We start from the raw sequence: 27,299 nt of genomic DNA, 5'->3' as shown, positions 1-27,299 counted from the left end.
ATTGCAGTTTTACTTTCTTCTCCAACATTTTGTTTTTGCATTATTTAAACCAAATTGAACATGTTTCATTATTTATTTGAGGCTAAATTGATTTTATTGATGTATTATATTAAGTTAAAATAAAAGTGTTCATTCAGTATTGTTGTAATTGTCATTATTACAAATAAAAAATATATATGAAAAAAAAATAAAAAAAAATAATAATAAATCGCCCGATTAATCGGTCTGGGCTTTTATTGGTCCTCCAATAATCGGTATCGGCATTGAAAAATCATAATCGGTCGACCTCTAATACAATTATTTTATCGATAGGAGTGGGAAACAAGGTGCTCATGCATTGATAAGCACACCAAAGAGAAGAAGGCATTTCTAAAAGACCATTTCACACCATAGCCTTTTGAATTTGCAAGATAACTTTTGCTTCATTTTGATTTCGGCACAAATTAAAACGTGGCACTGACTTTCCCATTAATAAATGCTTCAGCATTGTCTCAATGAAGAGTTCGGTGTTCGACTAACCACGTGGGATATGCACGTGCAGTTACAAGCCTGCTAGAGTTAGCGGCGTGTATATGGATGAAGCCTGAGCTGGAATGTGAGGCTACTTGAAGCTGGTTAGCTTTAGAAAACCCTGAGTAGATCTTGCTTGCTCAGTAGGATACCCCTCAGATTATATATTTTCTTCGCATTTTGAATTTAATCAAATAGTGCAATTTGGCCAGTTTTTTTAATTCTTACAAAGTAAATGGGTCAATTACAGTAAAAAGTTAATAGGTCAAATTAATGTTTTCCATTAACTAAGACGCAGCTGCTGTTTTACCGGTTGTGAGGATTTCCCCCAACAGATTGTGGTGAAGAAACAGACTTTTGCTTTCATTTCAAATTATTCAAGTTTGAAGTACAGTATATTATCGAGTCACAGCTGGTTGATTTCAAGACTAGTAAGAGAGGAGTAAAAAATAAAAATAGTTATGAAACTCACAACATCTGACACTTCACCCTAATGGTCATAGCTACAGTATTTCTGTATTGCCATTTTTACTTTCTTTCACTTCCACTCCACAACATGGACAATGGAGATTTCATTAAAACAAAACGACAAAGAACCTACCCACACCTGCTGAAAAGTGTTAGACCGCAGTTGGTGCATATTTTAAAGTGAAGTGTACAGGCTGACAACATCAATACAAACCATTGAGCTGACACCAAACAGAAAGAATAATACAATTCAACTGTACTTGATTGATTGTTTGATTACATGGGCAGTGGGTAACTTGGATCAGAGAAGGGCCCTGTTAAATTGGACACTTGTGGGATGAACCCTGCTGGGATTGGCTGTTGATATGATTGACAGATGTAAAACCCTTTGATGATTGACTGGTGCTGTTACTGACAGTTGTGCCTACCTATCTTCTCCATGTTTGCGTGGGTAGACAGGAAGCCCTGCTGCAGGAGTGTCTCTCTGGTCTCCTCATCCTCCACCTGAATCTCAGACACCATGTTACACGGTACGTAACCGTGACGACCATTCAATTCACCGTGGTAGAACCCGTCTGAGTCTTTATCTCCGTAGATCTGTACAGGATAATGGAGGATGGGGAAGGTGAAGAGAGAAAACAAGATGGCTGCCGTTAGGTTGCGCTATTACTGTCTTAACTTATTAATAGAAGAAGCTTAACATGGATAAACGTTTTGCCTTGAACAGCCTATAATTAATGATAGATTAGATGAGAGAGTGTGTAAAACATGGTGCTAGGGATATCACTATTCCAGCAGGCAATACTATAATTTTAACCAGTTGGGGCCATACCTTGATGATCTGTCCCTCTCTGAAGGGCAGTTCCTCCTCAGCGGCATCAGGGTTCGGGGACATGTTAACCGGGTCGTAGGGGAACAGCGCTACAAAGATACGCACCTCGTTGTCTCCTATAGGCCGCACAGGCTCCATGCTCTCTTCATGCAAACACACAAACAGATCCGACATTATTTGGAGCAACAGCTAGCCTAAGCATTGTGATGCATACACCTGGATTTGCCTGGTCATACACACCCACACACATCCCCCACGCCCACACTCCCACAGTTCTCGAAATCCACACGGAAGAGCCCACTCCCACTCCCCCAACAGGCTTGGGCCAGTTCTGACTGCATATGTGTGTATATGGATGTGGGTACACAGACCTGCCAGTCACTGCGCCCCCTTATGATGAATTCAGACGTTTTTGTGGCCCCCACCCCCATTAGAGTTGCCCATCACTGGTCTATGTGATGTAGGGATCAAGATGACTGATGGCAGTGTAGGGAATGTGAACTGCTGTAGATAACTAGGACTTAAGCTGCACCAATGAGACAAGGTTCGATCTCATTAGGAGGGATCAGCCCATCTGTATGTAGCAACAGTCAGACTATAGGCAAGCAGAGCAGAGCTGACAGGAAGAAATAGACCACATTTATATCCTCTGTCTGTATAGATATTTGGAGATACTGTATGTGAGAACAACATCTTCGCTGATCCCTCCCTCCCTCTCTAGTGTCGTGGGGGCGTACGCGCAGAGTGCATGTGTGTGTGTCCTATATATGTATCTGCATATTCCTTGTTCTTCCACCTGCCGCTGATAATAGCAGAAATATATCTGTGAGCTTTTCCATGAGAACACAGCTGTGAGATTGAAAGAGGGAGAGAAAGAGAGTGATAGAGGCAGAACGAGAGACAGGAGGGATGGAAAAAGTGAGAGAGAGAGAGAGAGAAAGATGCAGAGAGAGACTCCAGCTTGGTTGGTTTCACTGTGGGCTAATCTAGGGTACTATTTTCATGGTTGTCTCTTCCTCTCATCCATCTCATGACAAGCCATTTTGAAGTTAAGCCGGTTCTAAGCTTACAGGCCATCTCTCGCTCTCCCCAATCACCCTATCCCCCCCCCACACACACACACAAACTCAGAATCTAACATCCTGGTGTCTTTCTCAGAGAGAGAGAGACAGAGACAGGCAGACCAACAGAGGCAGACGGCAGACAGAGAGAGAGGAAGAGATAGACAGATCGCAGAACAAGAGAGACAGAGATAAAGAGAGAGAGAGCGCTCGAGAGGGGGGGTGGGGGGGGGGGGTGAGAAGAAGGATGAGGAATGAGATTCTGACCATTGAGCTCCTGCCTGGCCTCTGCCCTGGTCAGCTTAGGAGAGAGCTCAGCCTGTCCGCTCCAACCAGCACTAGCCTCCATTGACGGGTCTCTGTCAGGCTCCTGGTCAACATAAACACACACACACAGACAGTCAGTCAGAGAGAAAGACAGCAGCACATAAGACAATAACTTGCATTCAGGTTGTACAGTAAGGGACTGCAGGGTTAGAGACATGAGTAGTATGCAATAAGGATCAGGTGTTTTTTCAGGCCTTGTGCAGCTTGAATGAGTCTGGAGAAGCAACGGTGTCGTCAGACAGACAGACAGACAGACAGACGCTAGGATCTCAGATAAAGGGGACATGCGACGCATGACAAGCCAACTACACAGACGCCGGTAGAGAAGAGGGAATTTAAATACAGCCACGGGGTACAACGAGTGAGAACACACCCATTCTGCTGCAGCAGCTGCAATGGCCTGGAGGGCAGGTTTTCCCCGGCGCAGGGCCAGCGTGAGGGGGTCAGGCGGTGACCCCTCCACCCACCACTCAGAACTCATCTGCTCCACCACCACCTCCCCGCGTTCCCCGCGGTCATAGGTTAATGGATCCTCCTCGTCAGTCCCATACTCAATGTCGATCTCTGCTACCGAGCCCACAGGGGACTTGACCGTCCGTACGGTCTTGCTGACTAGGTAGGAGCATGGTGCGTGGCCGGTGGCCTGGGACGTTAACGCAGCGACCGCCATCTGACTCCGTAGCAAGGCTTCTCTTCTGAGCCTGTCCCCTAGCCCGCCTACCAGGGCAACCGTCCCCACTCCGTTCCTTCCCCCACTGCTGTGGACCTTCTGGGGGGCCTGACGCACCCACATCTCCTTACTGGGCCCGAGGACCAGCTCCCCCTCCTCAGGGTAGCTGATGCTGTCTACTGTGTCTGCGTAGTGGACCCTGTGCTGGGGCCGAGCCCTGACAACAGCACCACCACTGTGTCTGGGTAAAGGCTCTTTGGCTTCAGCTCTGCTGCTGTGGTGGTGGTGGTGGTGAGGCTGGTCTCGGGTTCTGTGGTAGTGGGGGTCATCGGGGTGGAGGTGTGTGCGGCTGGGCCTGGCTTGGGACTGTCTTCGGTGGCGACGGTGATTATAGTCCTCGTCCACGCTGTTGTCCTCTTCATCAGTGACCTCTGGGATGCTGAACAGGTGCTTGTTGAGGTGATAATGACCGTGATGGTAGTGGTAGGCCTGAGCGTGGGCCTGTGGAGGAAGCTTCAGGATACTCTCCAGAATCTCCTCGTCACTGTCCGGCACCTCCCACTGGTCTGGCTACAGGGGTCATGGGTCAAGGGTCACAGAGGAGAGGGTGTCACAGGTTGAAGGTAAGAGGTTGGATGTAGGATATGGAGATAGGAGTTCAGGAAGGAGGCGGATGTGAGCAGGTTGGGCAGGGCATGGTGGCATAAGGTAGGGGTGAAGTGTGACATACAAAAAAAAAAGAATCAAAACAGTGAGTGAATTCAAGAATGAAAGAGGGAAAGTAAAGCAAACGTAACAAAAACAGAGGCTGTCCTCCTCAGCAAGATCAGTAAAATCAAGTGTTTGTAGTGAATGTTTACCCTGTCGGCCCCTGTGGTGTATCCCCGGGCCAGGGCGGGTCCAGGGGGGTCTGAGTACATATCCTCCTCCTCTTCCTCCAGGATATCAGACAGGTCCGAGCCCCTACTGTTCTCTGTTGCACCGTACAGAGGCTCCACCAGGCCTACCGCATAACCCTGACACACAGAGCACAACCACACAGTACAAGGACAGGCTTAGAGCATGTGGAATAACCAATCATGTCAATACAAATGAAACGTAAATTGACAAGGTAAATCCTCCAAATGCTCATTTTCATAGTAGGAAATGTTACTATGAACGTTGGTATGTCTTGGTATAATGCCACTATCCTCAATGCTCTTTAGTCCAGGGGTTCCATTTTGATATCTGAAAGTTTGCACGACCCCAACCATTTAAAAGAAATGATGTAATTAACATCCAATGTTTACTTTTTTATTTGTGGCTATGACAGTCAATAGCAAATGAGTCTAACATAATCTCTCTTATCTCACCACCACTAATGAGATGGGTGTGCTTGATGCATGTCCAGTCAGAGCTTCTCAAAGTCAGGGGGCGTGGTTGACGGTACGCACCTCGTCTCTGCTGTCACATCCAACCTGGATACATTTTTTATATGCAGACGAGAGCACTGAATCCAGCTTCACACAGATATGAGCTGATGAAGGGTACCATGAGTTTTAATGCTCAGAGGGAGACGGAAGTGTATTCCCTTTGAGTCAGGAATCAAAACTCCTCCGTAGTGACCTGTAAATGCATTGTCTGCTGCATTCGGTCCCATGACAGCTCGATCAGCTGTTTGACTTCACTTACCGGCATGTCAACTGAACCAGGATCACAGTCAAACTGATTGGAAAGCAGGTCCCAAAGTGCTATTCCAAGCATTGGAGGTGAGCAGTCATCACTCATGTGGGACACTTACTGATGATGTTTTCTGTTAGAAACATGCACAGCCGAGGGAATCGTTCGCTTTCGAAAAACTCTCTCCAATAAGAATTATTTTCTATCTGACAAAGGTATTAATGTGAGTTTCTGTGCCTCGACATTCTCACACTTTATTTTCCGGTAATATCAAAGTCTGCAATATTGTGTGGTTTCATAACGTAGCAGGCCTATCCATTCACAATGGAACGATTCAAGCGCAATTGTCAAGTGCGGCCTTTTTTAGGGGTCACGACCCCTAGTCTAAAGCACCATGTTGATAAATACGAGGTAATGATCCCACAGCCTTTCCTAGACCTAGATGAGTTACTGGTTCATCTAGACAAGGGGTGAGGCTGGATGAGAAAGAGTTGAGAAAGGCTGGGTGAGAAAGAGTTTATTTCGGCAATGAACATCATCAGAGGATTAAAGCACAGAGTACTAGCCAATGTGAGGGGAACATTGTAACAATAAAGAACACAGAGATGCCGTGCGTATTGCATCTGCCCAGAAAACTGGCAATGATATTTAATGTTATCACATTCCAAAAAAGCACAGTCAGTACTAAATAACTAACTAACCAACCTGTGGCTGCCTGCTGAAGCCTGGGTCCTTCTCCTGCCTGAGGAACTCCTCCATGGACACCAGGCGTGTGGTCGACCTCTCCATGGAGTAGTCTGGTTCTGACTCCAGGGGAGAGGGGGCTTTGGGGGGCTGGAGAGAGTGTCTGTCCTGGGGTGGGGTGGGGCAGGGCTCAGGGGTTGAAAGGTTTGCACGGGAGTAGTCCTCCATGGGGAGAAAGTCTGTGATGGACATGACAGGACGGGGAGCTCCAGGGATTTCTGTGACTGCTCTGCTCTGCTCCATGGCTGCTGCTGGGACTAGGCCTGGGACTGGACTCTGGCTGGGGGGCAAGGCTGCATTGACCTGGAGAACAGACAGGCGTACATACAACATACACTTAGTTAAAATAGTTATAATAACGTAAACTAGATAATAACATACATCTAGTACTATATATTTTAGAGCAGTTGCAAGGCTCCAGACTGAGACCATTTAGTCGCATTTTGCGATTCTTAGGCTGTGTGAGTAAAATGTTTGATTGGCCGGATCGGTGCGAACTGCAAATTCAAGCTGGTCACTCAAAACATATTTTGGGGCAGCTAAAAGCATGATTTGATAAAACAGTAGTCTAAAGTGCATTATTTTCCTGATCCCTGCATGAAAGTGTCTGTTTCTCCTTTCGCGCTGAGTAGGCTAGTGGGAGAGCAAAATTATTGCAACATAAAAAAAATGCATTTGCGCCAAAATAAACGTTTTGAAAGCAGCTGTGCCTGTTGGTGAGAAGAGGGTCTCAGCTTTCTGCAGGTATTACTCTCAACATTGACGGTGTGCGGAGACTGCAAAGGCTATAGACATAAATGGGTATGCTGCAAAGTTTTTAGGACGTTACATTTACTGTTACATTCATCAATTACACGGCTAACTAGCAACATATTATATTTAGCGATCTACCTAATGCATTTTGAGTTTCCACTTCCTCAGATGGTGAATTAGGCCCAAATTAATTACCTTATGTGATATTTAATTTATACACACAACATTTTGCTAAGCAAATTAATCTCTATTGAACAGAATAAATGTGCAATTCTGCAATTTATATTGACAGTAAAATATAGAAACAATAGAGTAATTGTCAACCCAAAATTCATGACAATCACTAGTTTAGGTTACACATAAAAATATATTGATCATGCAACCCTGCTTGAACACGTTTCATGAATCATACCATCTCAGTAGCACTGCGAATTACTTTATAAGATGATTGCAATTTTTTTACTATTGTGTGATGCCGCAACAAAGTTTGGTGCGACCGAATAATGGCCTTGTGCCACAAACTGAAAATGTTAGTGTCACCAGTGTCACCACAGGAAAAAAGTAAGTCTGGAGCCATGAGGTGAGTTCTAGAGTTCTAGATGAGAGTTTTAGAGGAGGTGTTGTTGCATTACTGTAAGTACCGTTGTGTTGATGTGAGAGGCTGGTGGTAGCATGGCCTGATAGGCTGGTTGTATTGGTGGTGACATCATAGCCTCATAGGCTGATGGTACTGATGGCAACTTGGCCTGATAGTTTGGTGCTACTAGAGGTGACATGGTGGCCTCATGCACTGCCAAGGCATCCCGAGGGGGAACAGGAGACTTTGCTAAGGGGTTGGCCCAGGCCTCTGCGTACGAGGCAGCGAGTGGGGAGGAGGCCTCTGTGTGGAGGGTGTGGACTGGGGGAGAGTTGGCAGAGGGCAGCCCCCCGTTAGGGACCATGGCGTGTGCGTCTAGCGGCGGTGAGGCCGTGGCGTAGGGTAGCGTGGAGACTTTGGCAGCTGAGTTCCCATAGGACGGGGATTGGGGCTGTACGGGTGGTGATGAAGACAAGAAGGGGGGTGACTGGTGGACAGGGGGTGACTGGTAGGGTGGTGACTGGTGAACGGGGGGTGACAAGGAGCAAGGGGCGGAGGTAGCCGAGGCCTGGTCCGTCATGATGGCGGCTAGCTTGGCGGGCACGTTGACTGGCACAGAGTCAGTGGACTCCCCGTGGCCGGACATGGTGCGCACGGTGAGCTGATGGGCCGTCATAAGGGACTGGATTTGAGACGGGCCCATTAGGGCACTGCCTGCCGTGGGGGATGACACCTCCAACACCTAGGGTATGGCAGAAGAGGAGATGGGTAGTGTCAGCAGCACAGACACATACTCTCTACACAAAATATATTCACAGCAAACAGTCCTACACATTATCTTCACAGCAAAACAGTCCTACACATTATCCTCACAGCAAAACACTCCTACACATTATCCTCACAGCAAAACACTCCTCACACACACTATCCTCACACAGAGACGTAAAACACTTCTGACTAAAAGGATATAAAAGTCAGCGGCATAGGACAAGCCATTATCACAGATACTGTTCACAGCCCAAGCTGAAGCACTGCAAATACCATGGCACATTTAAACACAAACCAGCGTCTTGAGGAAGAGAGCAACAGACTCAATGGGTCTTTAGAGCACAGAACCTCTCTGAAAACACTGGCTTGACAGACACACCGATTCAAACTCATTTACCTCTTAGCATAATTTCAACCCCATTACATCCAAAACCTTAAACACTCTCCTCTGTTTCCAGTGCATTCAGGTGCAGAAACACAACACTACAGTTATTGCCTTTTTCTTGTCAGCATAGATGGTGTATCCGGTAACGCGTACTCCGTTGGAGGTCCCAGCAGCATCGATGGTGACAGGCAGCCAGCTGATAAGGGCGATTCCCGGGGAGGGCCCCTGCTCCAGCTGCACATCCAGAGGAGCATCAGGGGGACCTGGGAGTGGAGGTAATACATATTAGAAGACAAGCTAATCTTAGGTCTTAAACAGGGCCTGATTTCATTTGTCCTCTCTAATCAAGGCCTGTTTTAAAGACCTGGGAACACCAGGTGAGTGGAATATATTTTCATGTAAAAAATTTAAAATCGGCAGTTCTTCAGCTATCTCTCTACCCTGGTTACTCACTTACCTGCGGCCAGCACGGTAAAGGTAGTGGTGGCGGTCTTGTGTTCCCGCCTCTCCTGGGGAAGCTCCCAGGGGGTTTGGTGTGGCCGAGCCTCCACCTTGACCGTGTAGTGCAGGCTGGGCGTAAGGTTACTGAGACACAGCGAGTAGCTGCCAGCCTTCACCAGCTCCATCTCCTCCTCGTTCAAGGACACAATGTGCACATAGTTACTGTTGCTGGGCAGCCATGACAGGCTGGCCGAGGTGGCGGTAACACGGTCGACTCTGAGCTGGGTGGGCGCCACACATACGTCCCTGCCCACCAGCATGGAGCAACGGAGCTGGTCTGAGCTGCCGCGCTCAGTCAGGCTCTGCACAGACACTCGATAGGCCTTGAGATTGACGTCTAGTCTCTCTAGGACAGCTTTAGTCTGAGAGCCGAAGGGCACGTTGAGCCTCAGCTCCTGGTCCACGTACACATTGTAGCTCCACACATTGCCCCAGCCCGCTGGCACCAGCGGCCCATCCCAGCCAATGATGATGCTCTTGGCCAGCTGCTTGATGAGGGTGAGCTTGCGCGGGTAAGGCACAGTGTCCACCCCCACCTCCAGGTCTAGGTCCAGGCCGTTGGTGAGGGGGGCTGGGGAGAGGAGGGGACGGGGGGAGGGGTCCGTGGGGGCCGGGACTTGCTCCCCTGAGGGGAAAGAGACAGATAGGGGACCTGGGTTGGAGGCTGCAAACGTAGGGTCGGTCCTCTCAGAGGTACCTGGGCTCCCCAGGCGGAGGTGGTGCTGGTGGCTGGCACTGTGCAGGCTGCTGTCCAGCAAGGAGTTGTGGGATATGTCCGTGCCCTCTGGAACGTGGGCGCTCATCATGTCGTCATCTGAGACGCGCTCCACAAAGTTGGAGGGGACCAGCCCTCTCCGCCCGTCCATCAGCTCACCTGCAGGGGGACACAGAGAGACAGACTTGTGTTTGGTATGTCGACACTAAAAACCTTGACCGTGTTAAAATGTCAGTGTTAAAATGGGAACTTTCAGTGTAAAAAAAAATCGAACTTTATAAAACTGTTATGAAATTAAAGTGGGCAGTAGAAAAAATAACAAAGTGTCATCCCAGCCCCTGTTTTGGTAAAAAGCTACAGGATGGATTTGGAGAAATGTAACCACTCAAATTCAAATTCAGATGCAAGGACTGACCATCCATGATATCAAAATTATAGTTTGAACCATGTTTTGATGCTATATAGGGTTTGTTAACGTTGTTTACAAACATTGGCGTAAAACAACCTTATTTTTGCGGTTTTGATGGAGTAAAACAGTTGAATTAAGCTCATGAGGCATTTATACGTTATTTTCTTTAAGAATTAATGTTTTGGATGTAGCAACTGCTGATTGCCCCTTTAAGGTTTTGGAGAAGGCTCACCTTCATAGAAGCCGTCGTCATCCATACCGCCATAAACATAGATGTACTCCCCAGCGGTGAGTGGCAGCTCCACCTCTGGGTTATCATTTGGACCATCATAGGGGTTATAGCTTGGGAAAAATAAAGTCACATTATCATGTATTATAAACATTACCCATCTAATCGCATTGTTACAGTTGAATGCTGAGATAAGACAAAAACGAATAACATTCTTAGTGAGAGAAAAAAAATATCATAACTGGTCTCCAATTCAATCTACTAAATTCCGAAGGCATACTACTAAATAGTATGCCTTCGGTATTTAGTGAAGGCATACTGCTGCTTTGGCCAAATCTGTGTCTGTCAGTCCTTACCTGTATCTGCCGATGAAGACCTGTAGCTTGGCGGCTCCTCTGAGAGCGGTGTACGGTGCTGGGGACACATCAATGTCCAATTCCTCCACTTCACTGGCCGTGTCAACCTTAGAACATGACAGTCAACAAATGAGGCCACTGGAACCCTGTTATACTGGGTGGCTCAGTTGGTAAGAGCTTGGTGCGAGCAATGTCCATTCATAGCAATGTCCATTCCTAGCCAGGTTCAATTCCTACAGTTTCACATATTCATACAAAAAACATATGGAACACTGGAATGTAAGTGGCTTTGGATAAAAGTGCTTCCTTAGTGTTATATACAGTGGGGAGAACAAGTATTTGATACACTGTCGATTTTGCAGGTTTTCCCACTTACAAAGCATGTAGAGGTCTGTAATTTTTATCATAAGTACACTTCAACTGTGAGAGACGGAATCTAAAACAAAAATCCAGAAAATCACATTGTATGATTTCTAAGTAATTCATTTGCATGTTATTGCATGACATAAGTATAGACCTCTACATGCTTTGTAAGTAGGGAAACCTGCAAAATCGGCAGTGTATCAAATACTTGTTCTCCCCACTGTATATAATTTCTACTGGAACCTTGAGCTGCCAGCAGGTCAACATCTTCCCAACACCTGGCTGGACCAATGCCTCCTGAAGAGTAGAAGGCTAGGGCCACACGCAGGATATGTTTTTCTGCCATTGACTTACTCCCTCAGAGATTGTGCAATGAGATTTATGTATAATGTGGGCAATGGGCACAATTCACAGTGGATTGGGACACTGGCCACTAACAAGCTGCTTATACGGAATGTTCTCTTCTCTGAAAATGCTCCCTTTAATACCACACAGTATCAGCTTAATGATCTGACTGCCTATGTTTACCTCTGGCTAATACTGTAGGCAACTAGATTCAGCCATGGGACAGTTTTTGTCCAGAACATGACTATAATCGGGTAAAATGAAGCGGAGAGGGGTGTGCATCATTGTTAACAGCAGCCAGTGCGCAACCTCTAATGATAAGGAAGTCTCAAGTTTTTGCTCGCCGGAGTTAGAATACCTCATAATAAGCTGCAGACCATACTATTTACCAAGAGAGTTTTCATCTATATATTTCGTAGCTGTCTATTCACCAACACAAACCGATGCTGGCACTAAGACCGCACTCAACGAGCTGTAGAGGGCCATAAGCAAACAAGAAAATGCACACCCAGAGGCGGCACTTCTCGTGGCCGGTGATTTTAATGCAGGGAAACTGAAATCCGTTTTACCTTATTTGTAGCTGCATGTCAGCTGTGCATTAACCGTTACTCTCTTGCGGGAATTCCACTAACAGTCCTTTGTAGCCAAATGTAGCTGCTGCTCATTCCGTTTGCTCGAAAATTGATAAATGGTTAAAAAAAGTAAGGCCACATCCATAGATACACATACCAGCTCTACTGGTAGTACTCCTACCAACAGTACTACACCTGCACCTGTCGTCGATACAAGTTGTTCTGATTCCACGAGCACATTCAATGCTAGCATTAGTAATTCTACATTTGTTGTTAGCCCAGCTAACATGGACACTGACAGTTGTGAATCTGATGCAGCCGAAGTGCTACTGCCCCCTTACCCGGGAAAGCACCGAACAACAGACAGGGACGTTGGACCATCGAAGAGGCGCAAATATGATGAGAACTACATTGATTTGGGGTTCACATATGGGGAGTAGTGCCTTTCCTCAGCCACAGTGTGTTATATGTGCAAAAGTACTATCTCACAACTCAATGAAAACTTCACTCTTGCGCAGACATTTAGAAATAAAACATGCCAACTTAAACATAAGCCACAGTTTTTGAGAGAGAATTAAGACGACTGAGTAACAGATACCATTAATAACAAGTGTCTTATATGGAGAGCTACAGAGTTTCTAGGACAGGCAAGCCCCATACTATTGTGGAGTACTTAATTCTTCCTGCTGCCGTGGATATGGCTGGGACATTGCTGGGGGAAAAGGCCAAAAAAACTATACAGACAATGCCTTCATCAAACAACACTGGTTCACGACGCATCAGTGACATGGCAGGAGATGTTTTGAAACAATTACTGCTTCGCATACAAGCTAGTGAATTATATGTTACAGCTGAATGAGTCAACAGACGTGGCGGGCTTGGCACAGCTCCTGGTATATGTCTGTTACAGCTGGATGAGTCAAAAGACGTGGCGGGCTTGGCACAGCTCCTGGTATATGTTCGTTACATTTATGGGGGGTCAATTAAGGAAGACATCCTCTTCTGCAAACCACTGGAAACCAGGACAACACGAGAGGATATTTTTAAAGTACAGGACAGCTTTGTGACATCAAATGGACTTTGGTGGTCAAGATGTGCTGGTATCTGTACTGATGGAGCAAAAGCCATGACAGTGAGACATAGTGGAGTGGTAACGCGCGTGCAAGCAGTTGCTCCCGACGCCACTGCAGGATCCGCCGAGAGGCTCTGGCTACCAAGGGAATGCCTGACAGCTTGAAAGACGTTTTGGACACTACAGTGAAAATGGTTAACTTTGTTAAAGCAAGGCCCCTGAAATCTTGTGTATTTTCTGCACTATGTAACTCTTTTACAACATACAGAGGTGCGCTGGTTATCAAGGGGCAAAACACATTTTTTATATACATTGCTCAAAAAAATAAAGGGAACACTAAAATAACACATCCTAGATCTGAATGAATGAAATATTCTTATTAAATACTTTTTTCTTTACATAGTTGAATGTGCTGACAACAAAATCATACAAAAATGATCAATGGAAATCAAATTTATCAACCCATGGAGGTCTGGATTTGGAGTCACACTCAAAATTAAAGTGGAAAACCACACTACAGGCTGATCCAACTTTGATGTAATGTCCTTAAAACAAGTCAAAATGAGGCTCAGTAGTGTGTGTGGCCTCTACGTGCCTGTATGACCTCCCTACAACGCCTGGGCATGCTCCTGATGAGGTGGCGGATGGTCTCCTGAGGGATCTCCACCCAGACCTGGACTAAAACATCCGCCAACTCTTGGACAGTCTGTGGTGCAACGTGGCGTTGGTGGATGGAGCGAGACATGATGTCCCAGGTGTGCTCAATTGGATTCAGGTCTGGGGAACGGGTGGGCCAGTCCATAGCATCAATGCCTTCCTCTTGCAGGAACTGCTGACACACTCCAGCCACATGAGGTCTAGCATTGTCTTGCATTAGGAGGAACCCAGGGCCAACCACACCAGCATATGGTCTCACAAGGGGTCTGAGGATCTCATCTCGGTACCTAATGGCAGTCAGGCTACCTCTGGCGAGCACATGGAGGGCCCCCAAAGAAATTCCACCCCACACCATGACTGACCCACCGCCAAACCGGTCATGCTGGAGGATGTTACAGGAAGCAGAACGTTCTCCACGGCGTCTCCAGACTGTCACGTCTGTCACATGTGCTCAGTGTGAACCTGCTTTCATCTGTGAAGAGCACAGGGCGCCAGTGGCGAATTTGCCAATCTTGGTGTTCTCTGGCAAATGCCAAACGTCCTGCACGGTGTTGGGCTGTAAGCACAACCCCCACCTGTGGACGTCGGGCCCTCATACCACCCTCATGGAGTCTGTTTCTGACCGTTTGAGCAGACACATGCACATTTGTGGCCTGCTGGAGGTCATTTTGCAGGGCCCTGGTGCCCTGGTCCTATAAGAGCTCTTTGTCACTTCCCAAGAGTGGGGTTATGACAAAAACTCACTCATTCTTATGTTTAATAAATGTATCGTATAGTATATGTGTGGCATACTTTCGATGATGGCAAAAGACAGCATTTGAGAGTGCGCTGACCCTGGTGCTAGAGGGGGTACGCAGCTGGAGGTTGAGTGTTTGAAGGGGTACGGGACTATAAAAATTTTGGGAACCACTGGCCTAAAGCATTATTCCTCACCTCAAGTTCAACTGTCGATATCCGTTGGTGCGCACTGCCTTCATATCATACACCTGCAGTATAAATATACTTATTGCCTCACCACACCAAACCTTCACAAAGGTTTCACAATTTTATTAGGGTGACATCAAAAGTAAGCCAAGTAAATTTTAATAGGGAAAATACGAGCAGGATGTTATATTGCGGCAAACATTACAGTTGGAACTTAATTTGGCAAAAGAAAATGTCTCAGAATGAAACTAAATAAGCGAGAGAACTATAAGTCTCCAGCTTCAGCGATTTTTGCAATTCATTCCAGTCATTGGCAGCAGAGAACTGGAAGGAAAGGCGGCCAAAGGGGGTGATGGCTTTGGGGATGACAAGTGAGATATACCTGCTGGAGCGTGTGCTACGGGTGGGTGTTGTTATCGTGTCCAATATGTATCGAGGGCCAGCCAACGAGAGCATACAGGTTATCAAGGGATCCAATCATTTTGAACCCCACTGTATGTCTCTGCATACTTGGCAACAGATTTCATAAATAGAAAATATTTTGGGGATTAATTCCTGGTGATTTAATTTTTTAACAATTTAATATCTTAACTAAAAACTTTGGAGGACCCCAAAAAATCACTTGCAGGCGGTTTTGGCCCACTGGCCGCTTGTTGCAGACCCCTGCTGTAGGCCGACATAAACATACAAACAATCGCTGCCAGTAGGATGAAATTCCCCATAGGCTATATTGCACTACATCCCTATATATAGTGCACTACTTTGATAGGGTTCAGATACACACACACAGACACAAACGTTGAGTGTTTTGTTTGTCGACTGGCCGTATGTCTAATTATAGGGTCTGAGTGATACATTATGCATAAACAATAAGTAACAGGCATATTTTTTATCGCTCCCTGCCAGCAAAAAACCTTTTAAGGATAATCACTTACAACTACTACAACCTTAATAATCCACAGCAGTGGGATTATCTCACTAAATATGAGCTTTAGAGAGCTAACTGCTGCTGGTGCTGCCTGTCCTGACCTGGCTGATTTAGATGGATGAGAGGGAGGGAGGATAAAGATCTACTACAGAGAGACTTAGACCCAACACTGGCTGGCTGGGGCACGCAGGACAGACATCAGCTAGCTACAACACAGAGCTGGACACTGGATGAGGGAGAGGTCTGCTGCTTTAAAACATGGAAGAACTGGTTTAAAAGCCCCAACCCAAAGGGGTCTTATCTTTTGAATTGTATAATACGTGCTGCATTTGTCTTTGGCCAGTATGCTACATGACAGTGCCATGTGAGAGAGAAAGAAAAAGGTTAAGGCACAAAGCTGGACACCGTATGAAAGAAGAGTCCGACCACCCAACCGCAACAGGGTCCTATTCTCTTCTCTCTAGCAATGTATGTGTTGTATTTGCCTTTATTTGTTTAAGCCTAGGCTGTTTGATAGTACAGTGTTAGAGACATGAGAGAAAGGCTAATGACGTTTTTAAATCCATGAAGTCTGACGAGCAAATCCATAGGAATGACTGTGCCATTTTGTTAATCTCAACAAGCAATCTGTCCTAACCAGAGTTGAAAAGGAGGAGGCAATCCATACGAGCTGTTTGATCTTGAGGAATATTTGAACCCAACTAATTGAAAATTGCAGTTATTTTCATGACTAAAGATGTCAGCAGCATGTCTAATGCAAAAAAGTATCTTAATCTCTTTGTGTAGAAGATTATTGTGTGTGTCACTAGTAGATATCCATAGACTTCCAGTCATTGCGCTAACGCTAGTCAGCATTGGCACACGAAACTACCTCTAACTTCCTTCATACTGGAAACCGACATAAAAACAGTAACCACGAGTTCATCTGACTCTGGGGAAGTAGATAAAGGGCCTTATTGCCAAAATCCTGAAGTATCCCTTTAAGCAAAACTCAAATACTAAGCCAATCTGAAATTGTCATCTAGTCCTACCGTTAGTGAGACTACTGTACTATGTTTTTAAGTTGAACAAGAAACTCCCCATATGAATTAAGTAGTGACTTTCCCAATGCAATAAATCGGGATTAAATTATGTTAGAGCTCTCACCTCGTGTGGCGTGGGGCTGGTCCTGCGTGGGCTGTGATGGGGGCTGTGGTGGGACTCGGCCGACTTTGGAGAGAGGTGGGTGGTGTCAGAGACAGACTTGGGGGAGCTGGAGGACTTGGTCAGGCTGATGGTGGGCAGCTCACGGTGCTTGGTGGTGGGGGAGCGCGTGAGACCCGCAGCGTGAGGGGTGGCCCCCATCTGGAGAGTTGCCGCCACATCTACAGGGAGGAGGAAGATACTTCATGAGCAAACAAATCTCTCCGCTTTTTTCATGTTTCATCGAAAGGATAGCGAGAGAGTAACAGGAAAAGTTAGGAGGAGAAAGTGTTCTAGAAGAGCAGCGGGTTGGATTGGAACCCATGTGAGCACAAGTACATGTGTTCTGGAGGCAGTGGCCTAGACAACTGGACCACCTCAGGCTACAAACATACACCCTCTTCTGTGACCTGTTTGTAGTTATCCAATTGGGTGTTGGTGTTCTAGGTCCCTGGCTGATTAAACAGTGAAGTGGAGGGAGTAAAACCCTCCTGTCCCCATCTGTCTCTGTGCTTAGAGGTCACGACCCCCGAGCACAGCACCATTACATGGCACACAGGGGCCAGAAAGAACTAAGGGGCTTAACACATACAGCCCGGATATCACTCACTCACCGTTGTTGACCCACACCTCTGTGTGTGTTTGGGACCTTTGTGTGAGAGGGATTGTATATGTGTGGCATCATTCATACAGCCACTCACTGCAAGCCCCATCAAACCAAACCAATTGATTGTGAATATGTGGATCATTACAATTAACCTAACAGTGATTTCAGGGACCAAGTTACTCAAAAAAAGACCAGGAAAGGGAGTGATAGTGCTCATGGTAGCAGTGACAGTCTCAATGACCCAAGATCTCTAGGAATAGTAGCAGTACATGGTAGCGAGGAGTCCTAAGGGAGAGTCTCTCTCTCCTCCAGACTCCAGAAGTCCATATCATCACCCAGAGAGTTCAAATCATCCCATAGGTAGGCCACCTTGATCTACAACAGAAACAGCACACCTACTGTACATGGCTGGAGGGAGGGAGGGATGGATACAATAGAGATTTGAAGGGATACTTTAAAGCCAGTGGCGGCCAGGATTACAATATATTATGTTCTCAGTCCTGGTCTGCATCAAAGTGAATGCATGCGGAATCCCTTTCAAACATAATCATGTCGATTTAAAAGTAATACCAACAGAATCCTACATGGACATCCAGGGTTGGAATAAGCACTCTTTAGTTTAGCAATCTTCATGTGTACAATCAATCTTGGTAGAAACTATAGACCATATTGGTAAACTGTGCCTGTGGGAGATTCAGTATTAGTAGTTAAAATGAGCCTGAGGGGGCATACAAAGGACATATGAAGATGCATTTATTGGGATGGGGAGTGAATCTCATGAAGGGAATATGAGTATGTGGAATGTATTGGTGTCGTGACAGTAATATGATATGGTTGAATGGTTAGGGTAATATCATGGTAACAACGGTTGCCCTTTGGCATGTATCAGGAACATGATGGTAATAACGGTTGCCATGGTTACCCCCAGCGAGGCCCACACCGTTGGTCAGATGGCAGAGGGCATGGTTAGTGAGGAGTGCGGAGCTGGCCAGGTCCAGTTTGCCGGCCTGCAGTCGGAAGGTCTCCAGCTCATGGCTGAGCAGGCCGAACTGTTCACTCTGGCTGCGACATTTATCCTCCAACTCGCGCACCTTAGACTGAAGACAGCACAGAGAGAGATAGAGGTACACACACACACATACATACAAAGGATTTAGTTTCAGCTCCTAGGCAAACAAAATATCATAGGCTAATGAAAGGGTATTTGTGTGGTGGCCTACTTTGACAATCTGCCTATTTAAAAATGATACTACTGGAATATCAACTTAAAGAAATTGACTTATTATCATATGCATAAACATTAACTTACAAGTACGATCACATTTAGGATCAAATTAAAAGACAAAAAGGCGGGAAAAGGAGTGAGAAGGGTGAATAACAGGTTTCAAGGCCTTAGAAGGAGGTGTTGGTTTTGTGGGTGACAAACAGAATCTGAAGCGTAGCTAGCGTAGTTTGCAGCGAGTTGCATGTCCTCCGACACAGTTCTGCAGCGCTCACAGTCACACTAGCAAAGCCACTACAGAGCCACGGCCACAGCTCAGTCAGAACGCTCTAACAAGGTTTAGCATCAGCCCCCAGTGAGTTTCTATAACTGGCTGCTTTCACTTCCGGTTGTGGTGGGAGTTTCCTGGTAGTGATGTGACAGGGCCCCTAGCTAAACGAAACACACACGCACGTGCACTGACACACACACGTGCACACACACACACACACACACACAGCTTCCTGTCAAACCTCTCACCTACACCACCAAGCACAGCCTGTCCCAAATGACTGCTCAAACTCTAACATGAACCAAGTCACAAAGTGGGAGATAGAGCAAGTAGATCCAGCTAATGTATGACATTTTAGTCATTCATCAGACGCTCACTTACAATTAGTGCATTCATCTTAAGATAACCACAGTCATAGTAAGTACATCTTTCCTCAATAAAGTAGCTAACAGCAAAGTCAGAGCTAGTAAGGGGCGTAAAAAGTCAAGTGCAAGTGTTGGTTCACAAACTTTTTTTTTGGGGGGGGGGGCATGCTACCCGTTCTCTTACGAGATTTGAGTCACTGTGCTGACTATAGGATAGATCAAGCTCCCAATAGTGAGATTCAAAACTACGTTGAGAGGAGAAAGAAAGAAAGAAAGAAAGAAAGAAAGAAAGAAAGAAAGAAAGAAAGAAAGAAAGAAAGAAAGAAAGAAAGAAAGAGAGAGAGAGAGAGAGAGAGAGAGAGAGAGAGAGAGAGACAGCGAGAGAGAGAGAGAGAGAGAGAGCGAGAGAGAGAGAGCAGCAAGAGAGAGGGAAGAGAGCGAGAAGCCCCACTGTCAGGGTCACAGCTCGACTGCCAAGAAAGCAGGCTAACTCTATCTTAACACCTTGAGCTTAAGAACCAAGCCAATTCTCCTATGAACACGGTTCAGTTTACTCAGCCCAGCGGGGGACTGGATTTCGTGCCATAGAGTAATCTAACAGCAGCATCACTCGGCCTGACCTGTTTCACACTGACTTTAATCACCTACACTCACTCTCTTACACTCCACTTCCTCCCTCACTCACTCTCTCACACTCTCTCCCTCACACTCCACTCTTTCTCTCTCTGTGTGTATGCGTGGACGTGTATAGTTAAACACTTCCATACACACAGCGCTAGCGCACACAAGGACACATACTAATACACATTCACAAACAGAGGGCCAGCCGGCATCAGAGGGTTTCTCCATGTCAACAAAGGGATTATTTCAAATGAACACAATTACTACTAGGCTTGTTATGTAACTGGTTGAACCACACAGACGTGTAGGGAAAGGCACATAGGACAGTACACTGACACACGCCGGCCTGGCTGGAGCCTATCACCTCTCAGAGAGAGCCCAAATAACCTTGTCATGTTGTATTCAAAGCCTGTTACAACACTATAGACCACCTCTGTTGTAGCTAGAAAACATACGAGGCCATCTTTGTCTTTCCATAAATACATCCTAGAAACCAATATAGGTATAGAACTTCGGTAGCATTTTCCTCAGATTTGCTTTATTAAAGTCCCCAGAGACAATAAATATGGACTCAGGTTTAGGGCTGTTACGGTGACCATATTGCCGCCACACCGGCAGTCACGATTCATGATGGCAGTCAAATTCCATGTGACCGTTTAGTCACGGTAATTAGGCTTCTCCAAGCTCTGATACTGCTGATCGTCATTAGTAGCCAACCGAACTTGCTAACTGCCTGGTACTCTGCACTCTATTGTCCCTCTAATCATTCTGACATCAATGCAAATGTTTTCGAAAATCAAACACTTAATGAGAGCCCATGAGCTCATGTTGCTCAACATTTCTATAGGCTATGCAATTGCGTGATGGCCTCTATTAAAAAAAGGAGGATCCCATCAGCTTTCTGTAGGCTAGGCCTACTATATTTACTTCTCAAATGTATTAATATTTAGCACATTGCTTCTCTTCACAACAGGATTATAGCCTACCTGGTTGGCATGAAAATGAACTATGTGAAAGGTGTCCACCAATCGCTATTTACGTGCCTAGATGACATGTATTTTTTTCCGTTGCCCCTGTTTCGAGATAGGTGCATGATAATGGTCCATTCTAAATCAAAACATATTTCACACATATATTATTTAGTATATGTAAAGACAAGATTAAATCAAGAATAGTGTAATGGGTGGCAATATTAGCATATCACTTGTGAATAATTTATTATCACTCGTGAATAATGCCTATGTCACGGATCCCCCCGGTACTGATGCTCATTCTGTTCACCAGTACGTCACAGGCTTTCTAGGCTTCACTGAACGGGATTCATTATCATCAACCCCGGACTGTCTTGTCTGATTACACACACCTGGTTCTCATTTCCCCTGATTAGTATGTTATATATGTGCCCTCTGTTCCCTCTGTCTTTGTCGGTTATTGTTCGCATGTCCGTTGGTGTTGTGAGTACCTATGCGTTGGTGCAGCTGTTTTATAAAGCACGCAGCATGTTGTGTTTTACGGGTATCGTCCCGTGTCATTCAACGAGGTTTACCCTCGCTTGTTTGTTTGGGTACAGGCCAGTGTTTTTGTATATGTGTTTGTTTTGGAGTATTAAAAAACCCTATTGTGTATTCCTGCACCTGTCTCCAAATCCTTTATACCATATTAAGCCTAGCTTAATGCAAACAGCGCATTATGATTTGTGCAACTTTTTCAAATCACAGTCGCACACCTCATGTAGCCTATATGTTTTGACAAGGTTTGTATCACAACTAAAGTGGCCAAATAACTTCTTAAAATTAAGCACATTAATCTGCTTTACAGCTGGTGTAGAGCCTAACTGGCATACATACGCAGCGCGTGAGTTTCTAGTTTGGGGAAGATCATTTTCACCATAAAAATGCACCTTCATAATAAAAGCAAAACATGTATATATTGCATTTGTGGTCACTTATGAGAATGGTGTTTTCCTGCTAATGGAACATTTGCGCTTATAGCCTACTGTCCTGTGCGCATTGCTGTGCTTATAATGTGAAGAAATAGCCTAATAGTTTATCAACATTTTGAGCTAAACGTTCTCATCTGCTGCGTCAGGCTCATTGCTTAAAACAGGTTATTTGATGCTAGTGGCTGTATTAATTTGGGATCTATCACATCCCACAACTGTTCCAGACTATGTATGTTTGGAATATTTATAGGTCAACTTTTGTACTATGGGGGATAGTAGATTGACATATGCTAGTGCTTTTGCTTTTCAGCTGACGAAAAGTAAATGTGGACAGTTCTTCCAATATCTACAATGCGCCTTGGACAAGGACACACGCAGTTGCAGCCTGATGTCTTGGCACAGCCTGTACTTGTAACCTGTGAGAAAGACCAGATCACGTGATGGAGCCATGTGAGTGAGAGGTGTTTCGGCACAAATTATAATTATTAATTTCAGCCCAAGGGCACAACGGCCACTGGCCGCAAAAGGTATGGATTTTTTTTTAGCATTCAGCCTTTTAGGAGGCATTATGGCCACACAAAGGGAACGCAGCAAGGAAATTTGAGGCATTATCAAGTGCTTGTCAAATTGTGAATGAGAGACTGATGAAGTGTGTACAGCCTGCGCAAAAAACAAAGCAGAGCTCATGCCTTTCATGCAACTTTTTTCAAAAGATCATTAGAGTCACATAATGCAGCCTTAGAATGTCTTAAAAATGTAAACATACAGCCCAACATTTGTATCACAAGTAAAGTTACATAAGGCCTGGTGAGAATATTATCAAGTGCTTTTCAAATTGTGAATGAGAGACTGATGCCTTTCATGCAACTTTTTTCAAATCATCATTAGTCCCATCATCTAAACATTTAGCCTAAAGTTGCATAAATACATCTAAATTCAGCATGTAGGAGGACCTGTTTCGTTGTTAAACGCTCAACATAGAATAGCTGCATGTGCACACTCCCTCATCGTTGGGAGAAAATATACTTTCTATTTTATTCAGTTATGTTAAATTGTATTCTTCATACTATAAAATAGTATAAAATAATGTCACAGAATTCTAAGCTAATCTTGTCTGCTATATTAACTAGTGTAGCCTACAGCCATATGGCATAGCCAGATCAGGGCCTAACATAAGGACAACTCAGTATGCTATTCTGTTCTTCTGAAATAGACTACATTTTCTTCACATAATGTTTCTTTAGACCTGTCTAAAATAAATAATGGATTTATTGTGAAGGTGTAGGCTGTATTACATGGATTTGGTAGACTTTAAAAATGGTTTGTAGGCTATGCATGGAAGCCAGGAGATGCTAAATGTGTTTATGTAAATAAAGGTAAGTTACCGTGAGACTGTCAGTTATTTGCTTGACAATCACCGCCACAGCCCTAATCAGGGTATCACCGGTCACATTTCAATTTGTCCCTGATTCTCAAACTAACTTGCTGCAAGGACACTTGTGTCTAGGACTTTGTAAAGTCAAGGTGTAGTCTATCTATCTACACAGAGGCTTAATTAAGGTGGGGGTTGGTAACAGGGTGGATGAGGTTGGGATCTGGGCTAGAGTATCAGAACAGAGGCTTTGTGTTGCCGGTACCTGCATGCAGTCCAGAGTTGTCTGGTTAGCAGGGAAACAAAGCACAGAAAAAAAGCACTTCAAAAACAAAACTCATGCTTGTGAAAAGTGGAGTTGAAGAAGAAAAACATGGTTAATAGATTAGAGTCCAGGTCCTGAGAGAAGAGTCTGTCAGCGTAAATCATAGAGATAGGGATAGAAACGGACCGTATAGACACTATGATCTCATCACTATTTCTCTCCGTCTTCCATACCTCCTCTGGAGGGAGAGAGAGAGACTTTTACAAGTGATGCTCTTTGTTTAGAGAGATGGAGAGGAAGAGAGTAGGAGGAATAGTAATGAGCAATTCAAACAAAACAGGAGCGTAACGGTACTGTACCAGCTCCCTCTGCAACACAAGCTGGATCAAGTCCTACAACAGAATACATACACACTTAATTTTACACAGAGAAACACAACACATTAACACAATGTATAACAAAGGGTTTACTGACACAATGACAGTATACACTATGATGATCAGTCTATCGGAGGTTCTTTCTTTTTAAATGGTTGAACAAAAAATTACTGTAAAAACACTAGCAAATCAACTCCAAGGCATTTTTATTTTGGAAATCTTTTCCAAATTATTCCCACGCATAATAGAGAGATATATGTGGTTGTACACAAATGTAAGCAAGGTTTGAAATAATTATGCTTTGGTAAAAATACTATATCTGTTTGGGCTTCTTGGGGTCAATTTGCAGTCTACAAATTATTTGTAAATTTGTCCCGGCCCCCTGACCTTCCGCTCAAGAAAAAATCGTCCCTTGGCTGAATCTAGTTGATGATCCCTGCTCTAAACGAACACTCTACCTCTCACTTCTCTGGGGAGAGAGAGAGTCAGTGATTTCCACAAGGTATTGTGGCTTAGGTAAATATTGATATATTCCCCTCGAGCGTGCAATTTCACCTCAGTCTCATTAGCCATTAGGCCTATACTATAGTATGTAGAGGGAGGCCCTGCCAGGCTACCTTCATGTGAAAGAGAGGGAATGATAATGTAGTGTCTATAGAACTACAACAACCGCACCTCTGCACCAATAGAAACATAGAAGTACAAGATCTAGACCTCTGTCTGCACTATAGAAATACAAGCTCTAGACCTCTATTGGCACCATAAAAATACAAGATCAAGACCAGACTTACCTCCAGCAACTGTACCACCCCCTCATGCTCCCTCTTGGCAAAAAACTCAGCCTGTTGAATGGAAAAATAAACACCGTTTTTTATTTATTAGTTCACATCTAGTCCCTCTCAAAAGTTCTCTCTAGAACAAAACAAACAGCCCTGCACCCAAAGGCTGCCTCCTACTGGACAAAGTCTTAATTACCCATAATATAATTGATGACAACATTTTTGATTGGGTTTTGCTGAGTGATTGCTTGGAACAGGGTTTATTGGCAGTTGTGATTATATACAGTGCATTTGGAAAGTATTCAGACTCCTTGACTTTTTCTACTTTGTTACGGTACTAAAATTGATTAAAATTGATTAAATAAAAAGCAATCCTCAGCAATCTACACACAACAACCCATAATAACAAAGTGAAAACAGTTTTTAGAAATGTTTGCAAATGTATTAAAACTTAAAACAGAAATACCTTATTTCCTTAATATCCAGACCCTTTGCTATGAGACTCAAAACTGCGCTCAGGTGCATCCTGTTTCCATTGATAATCTTTGAGATGTTTCTACAACTTGATTGGTGTCCACCTGTGGTAAATTCAATTGATTGAACATGGTTTGGAAAGGCAAACACCTGTCTATATAAGGTCCCACAGTCAACAGTGTATGTCAGAGCAAAAACCAAGCCAAGAGGTTGAAATAACTATCCGTAGAGCTCAGAGCCAGGATTGTGTCGAGATCTGGGGAAGGGTACCGCAACATTTCTGCAGCATTGAAGGTCCCCAAGAACACAGTGGCCTCCATCATTCTTAAATGGAAGAAGTTTGGAACCACCAAGACTCTTCATAGAGCTGGCCGCCCGGCCAAACTGAGCAATCGGGGGAGAATTGTCTTGGTCAGGGAGGTGACCAAGAACCCGATGGTCACTCGGACAGAGCTCTAGAGTTCCTCTGTGGAAATGGGAGAACCTTCCAGAAGGAAAAAACATCTATGCAGCACTCCACCAATCAGGCCTTTATGGTAGAGCAGACCAGACAAAAGTTATTCCTCAGTAAAAGGCACTGACAGCCCGCTTGGAATTTGCCAAAAGGCACCTAAAGGACTCTCAGACCATGAGGAAACAAGATTCTCTGGTCTGATGAAACCAAGATTGAACTCTTTGGCCTGAATGCCAAGCATCACGCCTGAAGGAAACCTGGCACCATCCATACGGTGAAGCATGGTAGTGGCAGCATCATGCTGTGGGGATGTTTTTCAGTGGCGGGGGCTGGGAGACTAGTCAGGATCGAGGGAAAGATGAACGGAGCAAAGTACAGAGAGATCTTTGATGAAAACGTGCTCCAGAGAGCTCAGGACCTCAGACTGGGGGCGAAGGTTCACCTTCGAACAGGACAACGACCCTAAGCACACAGCCAAGACAATGCAGAAGTGGTTTTGGGACAAGTCTCTGAATGTTCTTGAGTGGCCTAGCCAGAGCCCAGACTTGAACCCGATCTAACATCTCTGAAGAGACCTGAAAATAGCTCTGCAGCAATGCTCCCCATCCAACCTGACAAAGCTTGAGAGGATCTACAGAGAAGAATGGGAGAAAGTCCCCAAATACAGTTGTACCAAGCTTGTAGCGTCATACCCAAGAAGACTTGAGGCTGTACTCGCTGCTAAAGGTGCTTCAACAAAGTATTGAGTAAAGGGTCTGAGTACTTATGTAAATTTGATATTTACATTAGCAAACATTTCTAAAAAACTGTTTTTGCTTTGTGTGTAGACTGATGAGAGAAAACAGTTAAATAATAATGCTGTAACCTAAAAAAATCAAGGGGTCTGAATACACTGCAACCAATCAATTGAATTTACCACAGGTGTACTCCAATCAAGTAGTAGAAACATCTCAAGGATGATCAATGGAAACCGGATGCACCTGAGCTCAATTTCAAGACTAATTGCAAAGGGTCTGAATACTTATGTACATAAGGTTTTTAAAAAAATGGTTGTAATACATTTGTAAAAAATTCTAAAAACAATTTTTTGCTTTGTCATTATGGGGTATTGTGTGTAGAATGATGAGAAAAAAACAAACAATATTTGATAATAAGGCTGTAACGTAACAAAATGTGGAAAGGGGGACTGATTACTTTCCGAATGCACTGTATATGCCATTTATATAAGCATACATTTTACGTATAGGTCCTGGGAATTGAACCCACTGTCCTGGCATTATAAGCACCATGCTCTACCAACTGAGCTACAGAGGACCAGAGGCCATGTATGGTGCTGCTCACCCGCTGTAGCCGTTTGATCTCATCCTGTTTAAACTTGAGGATAGCCAGTGCCTGCTCATGTTCTAGTTCCAGCTGCTGCCTTCGCTCGGCGACCTCTCGCATATGCTGCAAGCAATCAAAGGAGACACGTATCTCATGTAGTCAAACAACACTTACATAATTACTCTATAGTCTCTACTCTCGGCTTCCATGAGGCAAATTC

At 44.8% G+C, this 27,299-nt stretch overlaps 1 protein-coding gene across 8 annotated transcripts in view; it reads right to left on the bottom strand.

Moving 5' to 3' along the window:
* LOC110537838 (peripheral-type benzodiazepine receptor-associated protein 1) overlaps positions 1–27,299 on the bottom strand; it is a 182,021-nt gene that overhangs the window by 22,519 nt on the left and 132,203 nt on the right. For 5 of the 8 annotated variants that reach the window (XM_036937869.1, XM_036937863.1, XM_036937867.1 and 2 more), the window contains exons 10-25: positions 27,098–27,202; positions 24,841–24,891; positions 24,032–24,064; positions 18,537–18,711; positions 16,972–17,189; positions 10,965–11,071; positions 10,612–10,721; positions 9,212–10,129; positions 8,866–9,017; positions 7,666–8,343; positions 6,233–6,574; positions 4,729–4,884; positions 3,572–4,438; positions 3,139–3,241; positions 1,811–1,953; positions 1,407–1,575 (exon numbers count right to left, since the gene is read on the bottom strand). In XM_036937869.1, the coding sequence (XP_036793764.1) occupies positions 1,407–1,575; positions 1,811–1,953; positions 3,139–3,241; positions 3,572–4,438; positions 4,729–4,884; positions 6,233–6,574; positions 7,666–8,343; positions 8,866–9,017; positions 9,212–10,129; positions 10,612–10,721; positions 10,965–11,071; positions 16,972–17,189; positions 18,537–18,711; positions 24,032–24,064; positions 24,841–24,891; positions 27,098–27,202 (4,327 nt within the window). Of the gene's footprint in view, positions 1–1,406; positions 1,576–1,810; positions 1,954–3,138; positions 3,242–3,571; positions 4,439–4,728; positions 4,885–6,232; positions 6,575–7,665; positions 8,344–8,865; positions 9,018–9,211; positions 10,130–10,611; positions 10,722–10,964; positions 11,072–16,971; positions 17,190–18,536; positions 18,712–23,672; positions 23,694–24,031; positions 24,065–24,840; positions 24,892–27,097; positions 27,203–27,299 lie in introns of all 8 variants that reach the window. The other 3 variants (XM_036937864.1, XM_036937871.1, XM_036937866.1) reach the window with 3 other exon arrangements.

This window comes from Oncorhynchus mykiss, chromosome 12, assembly GCF_013265735.2.
Source record: "Oncorhynchus mykiss isolate Arlee chromosome 12, USDA_OmykA_1.1, whole genome shotgun sequence".
NCBI classification, from domain to species: Eukaryota; Metazoa; Chordata; class Actinopteri; order Salmoniformes; family Salmonidae; genus Oncorhynchus; species Oncorhynchus mykiss.
This window is presented reverse-complemented; position numbering and strand designations above follow the sequence as displayed.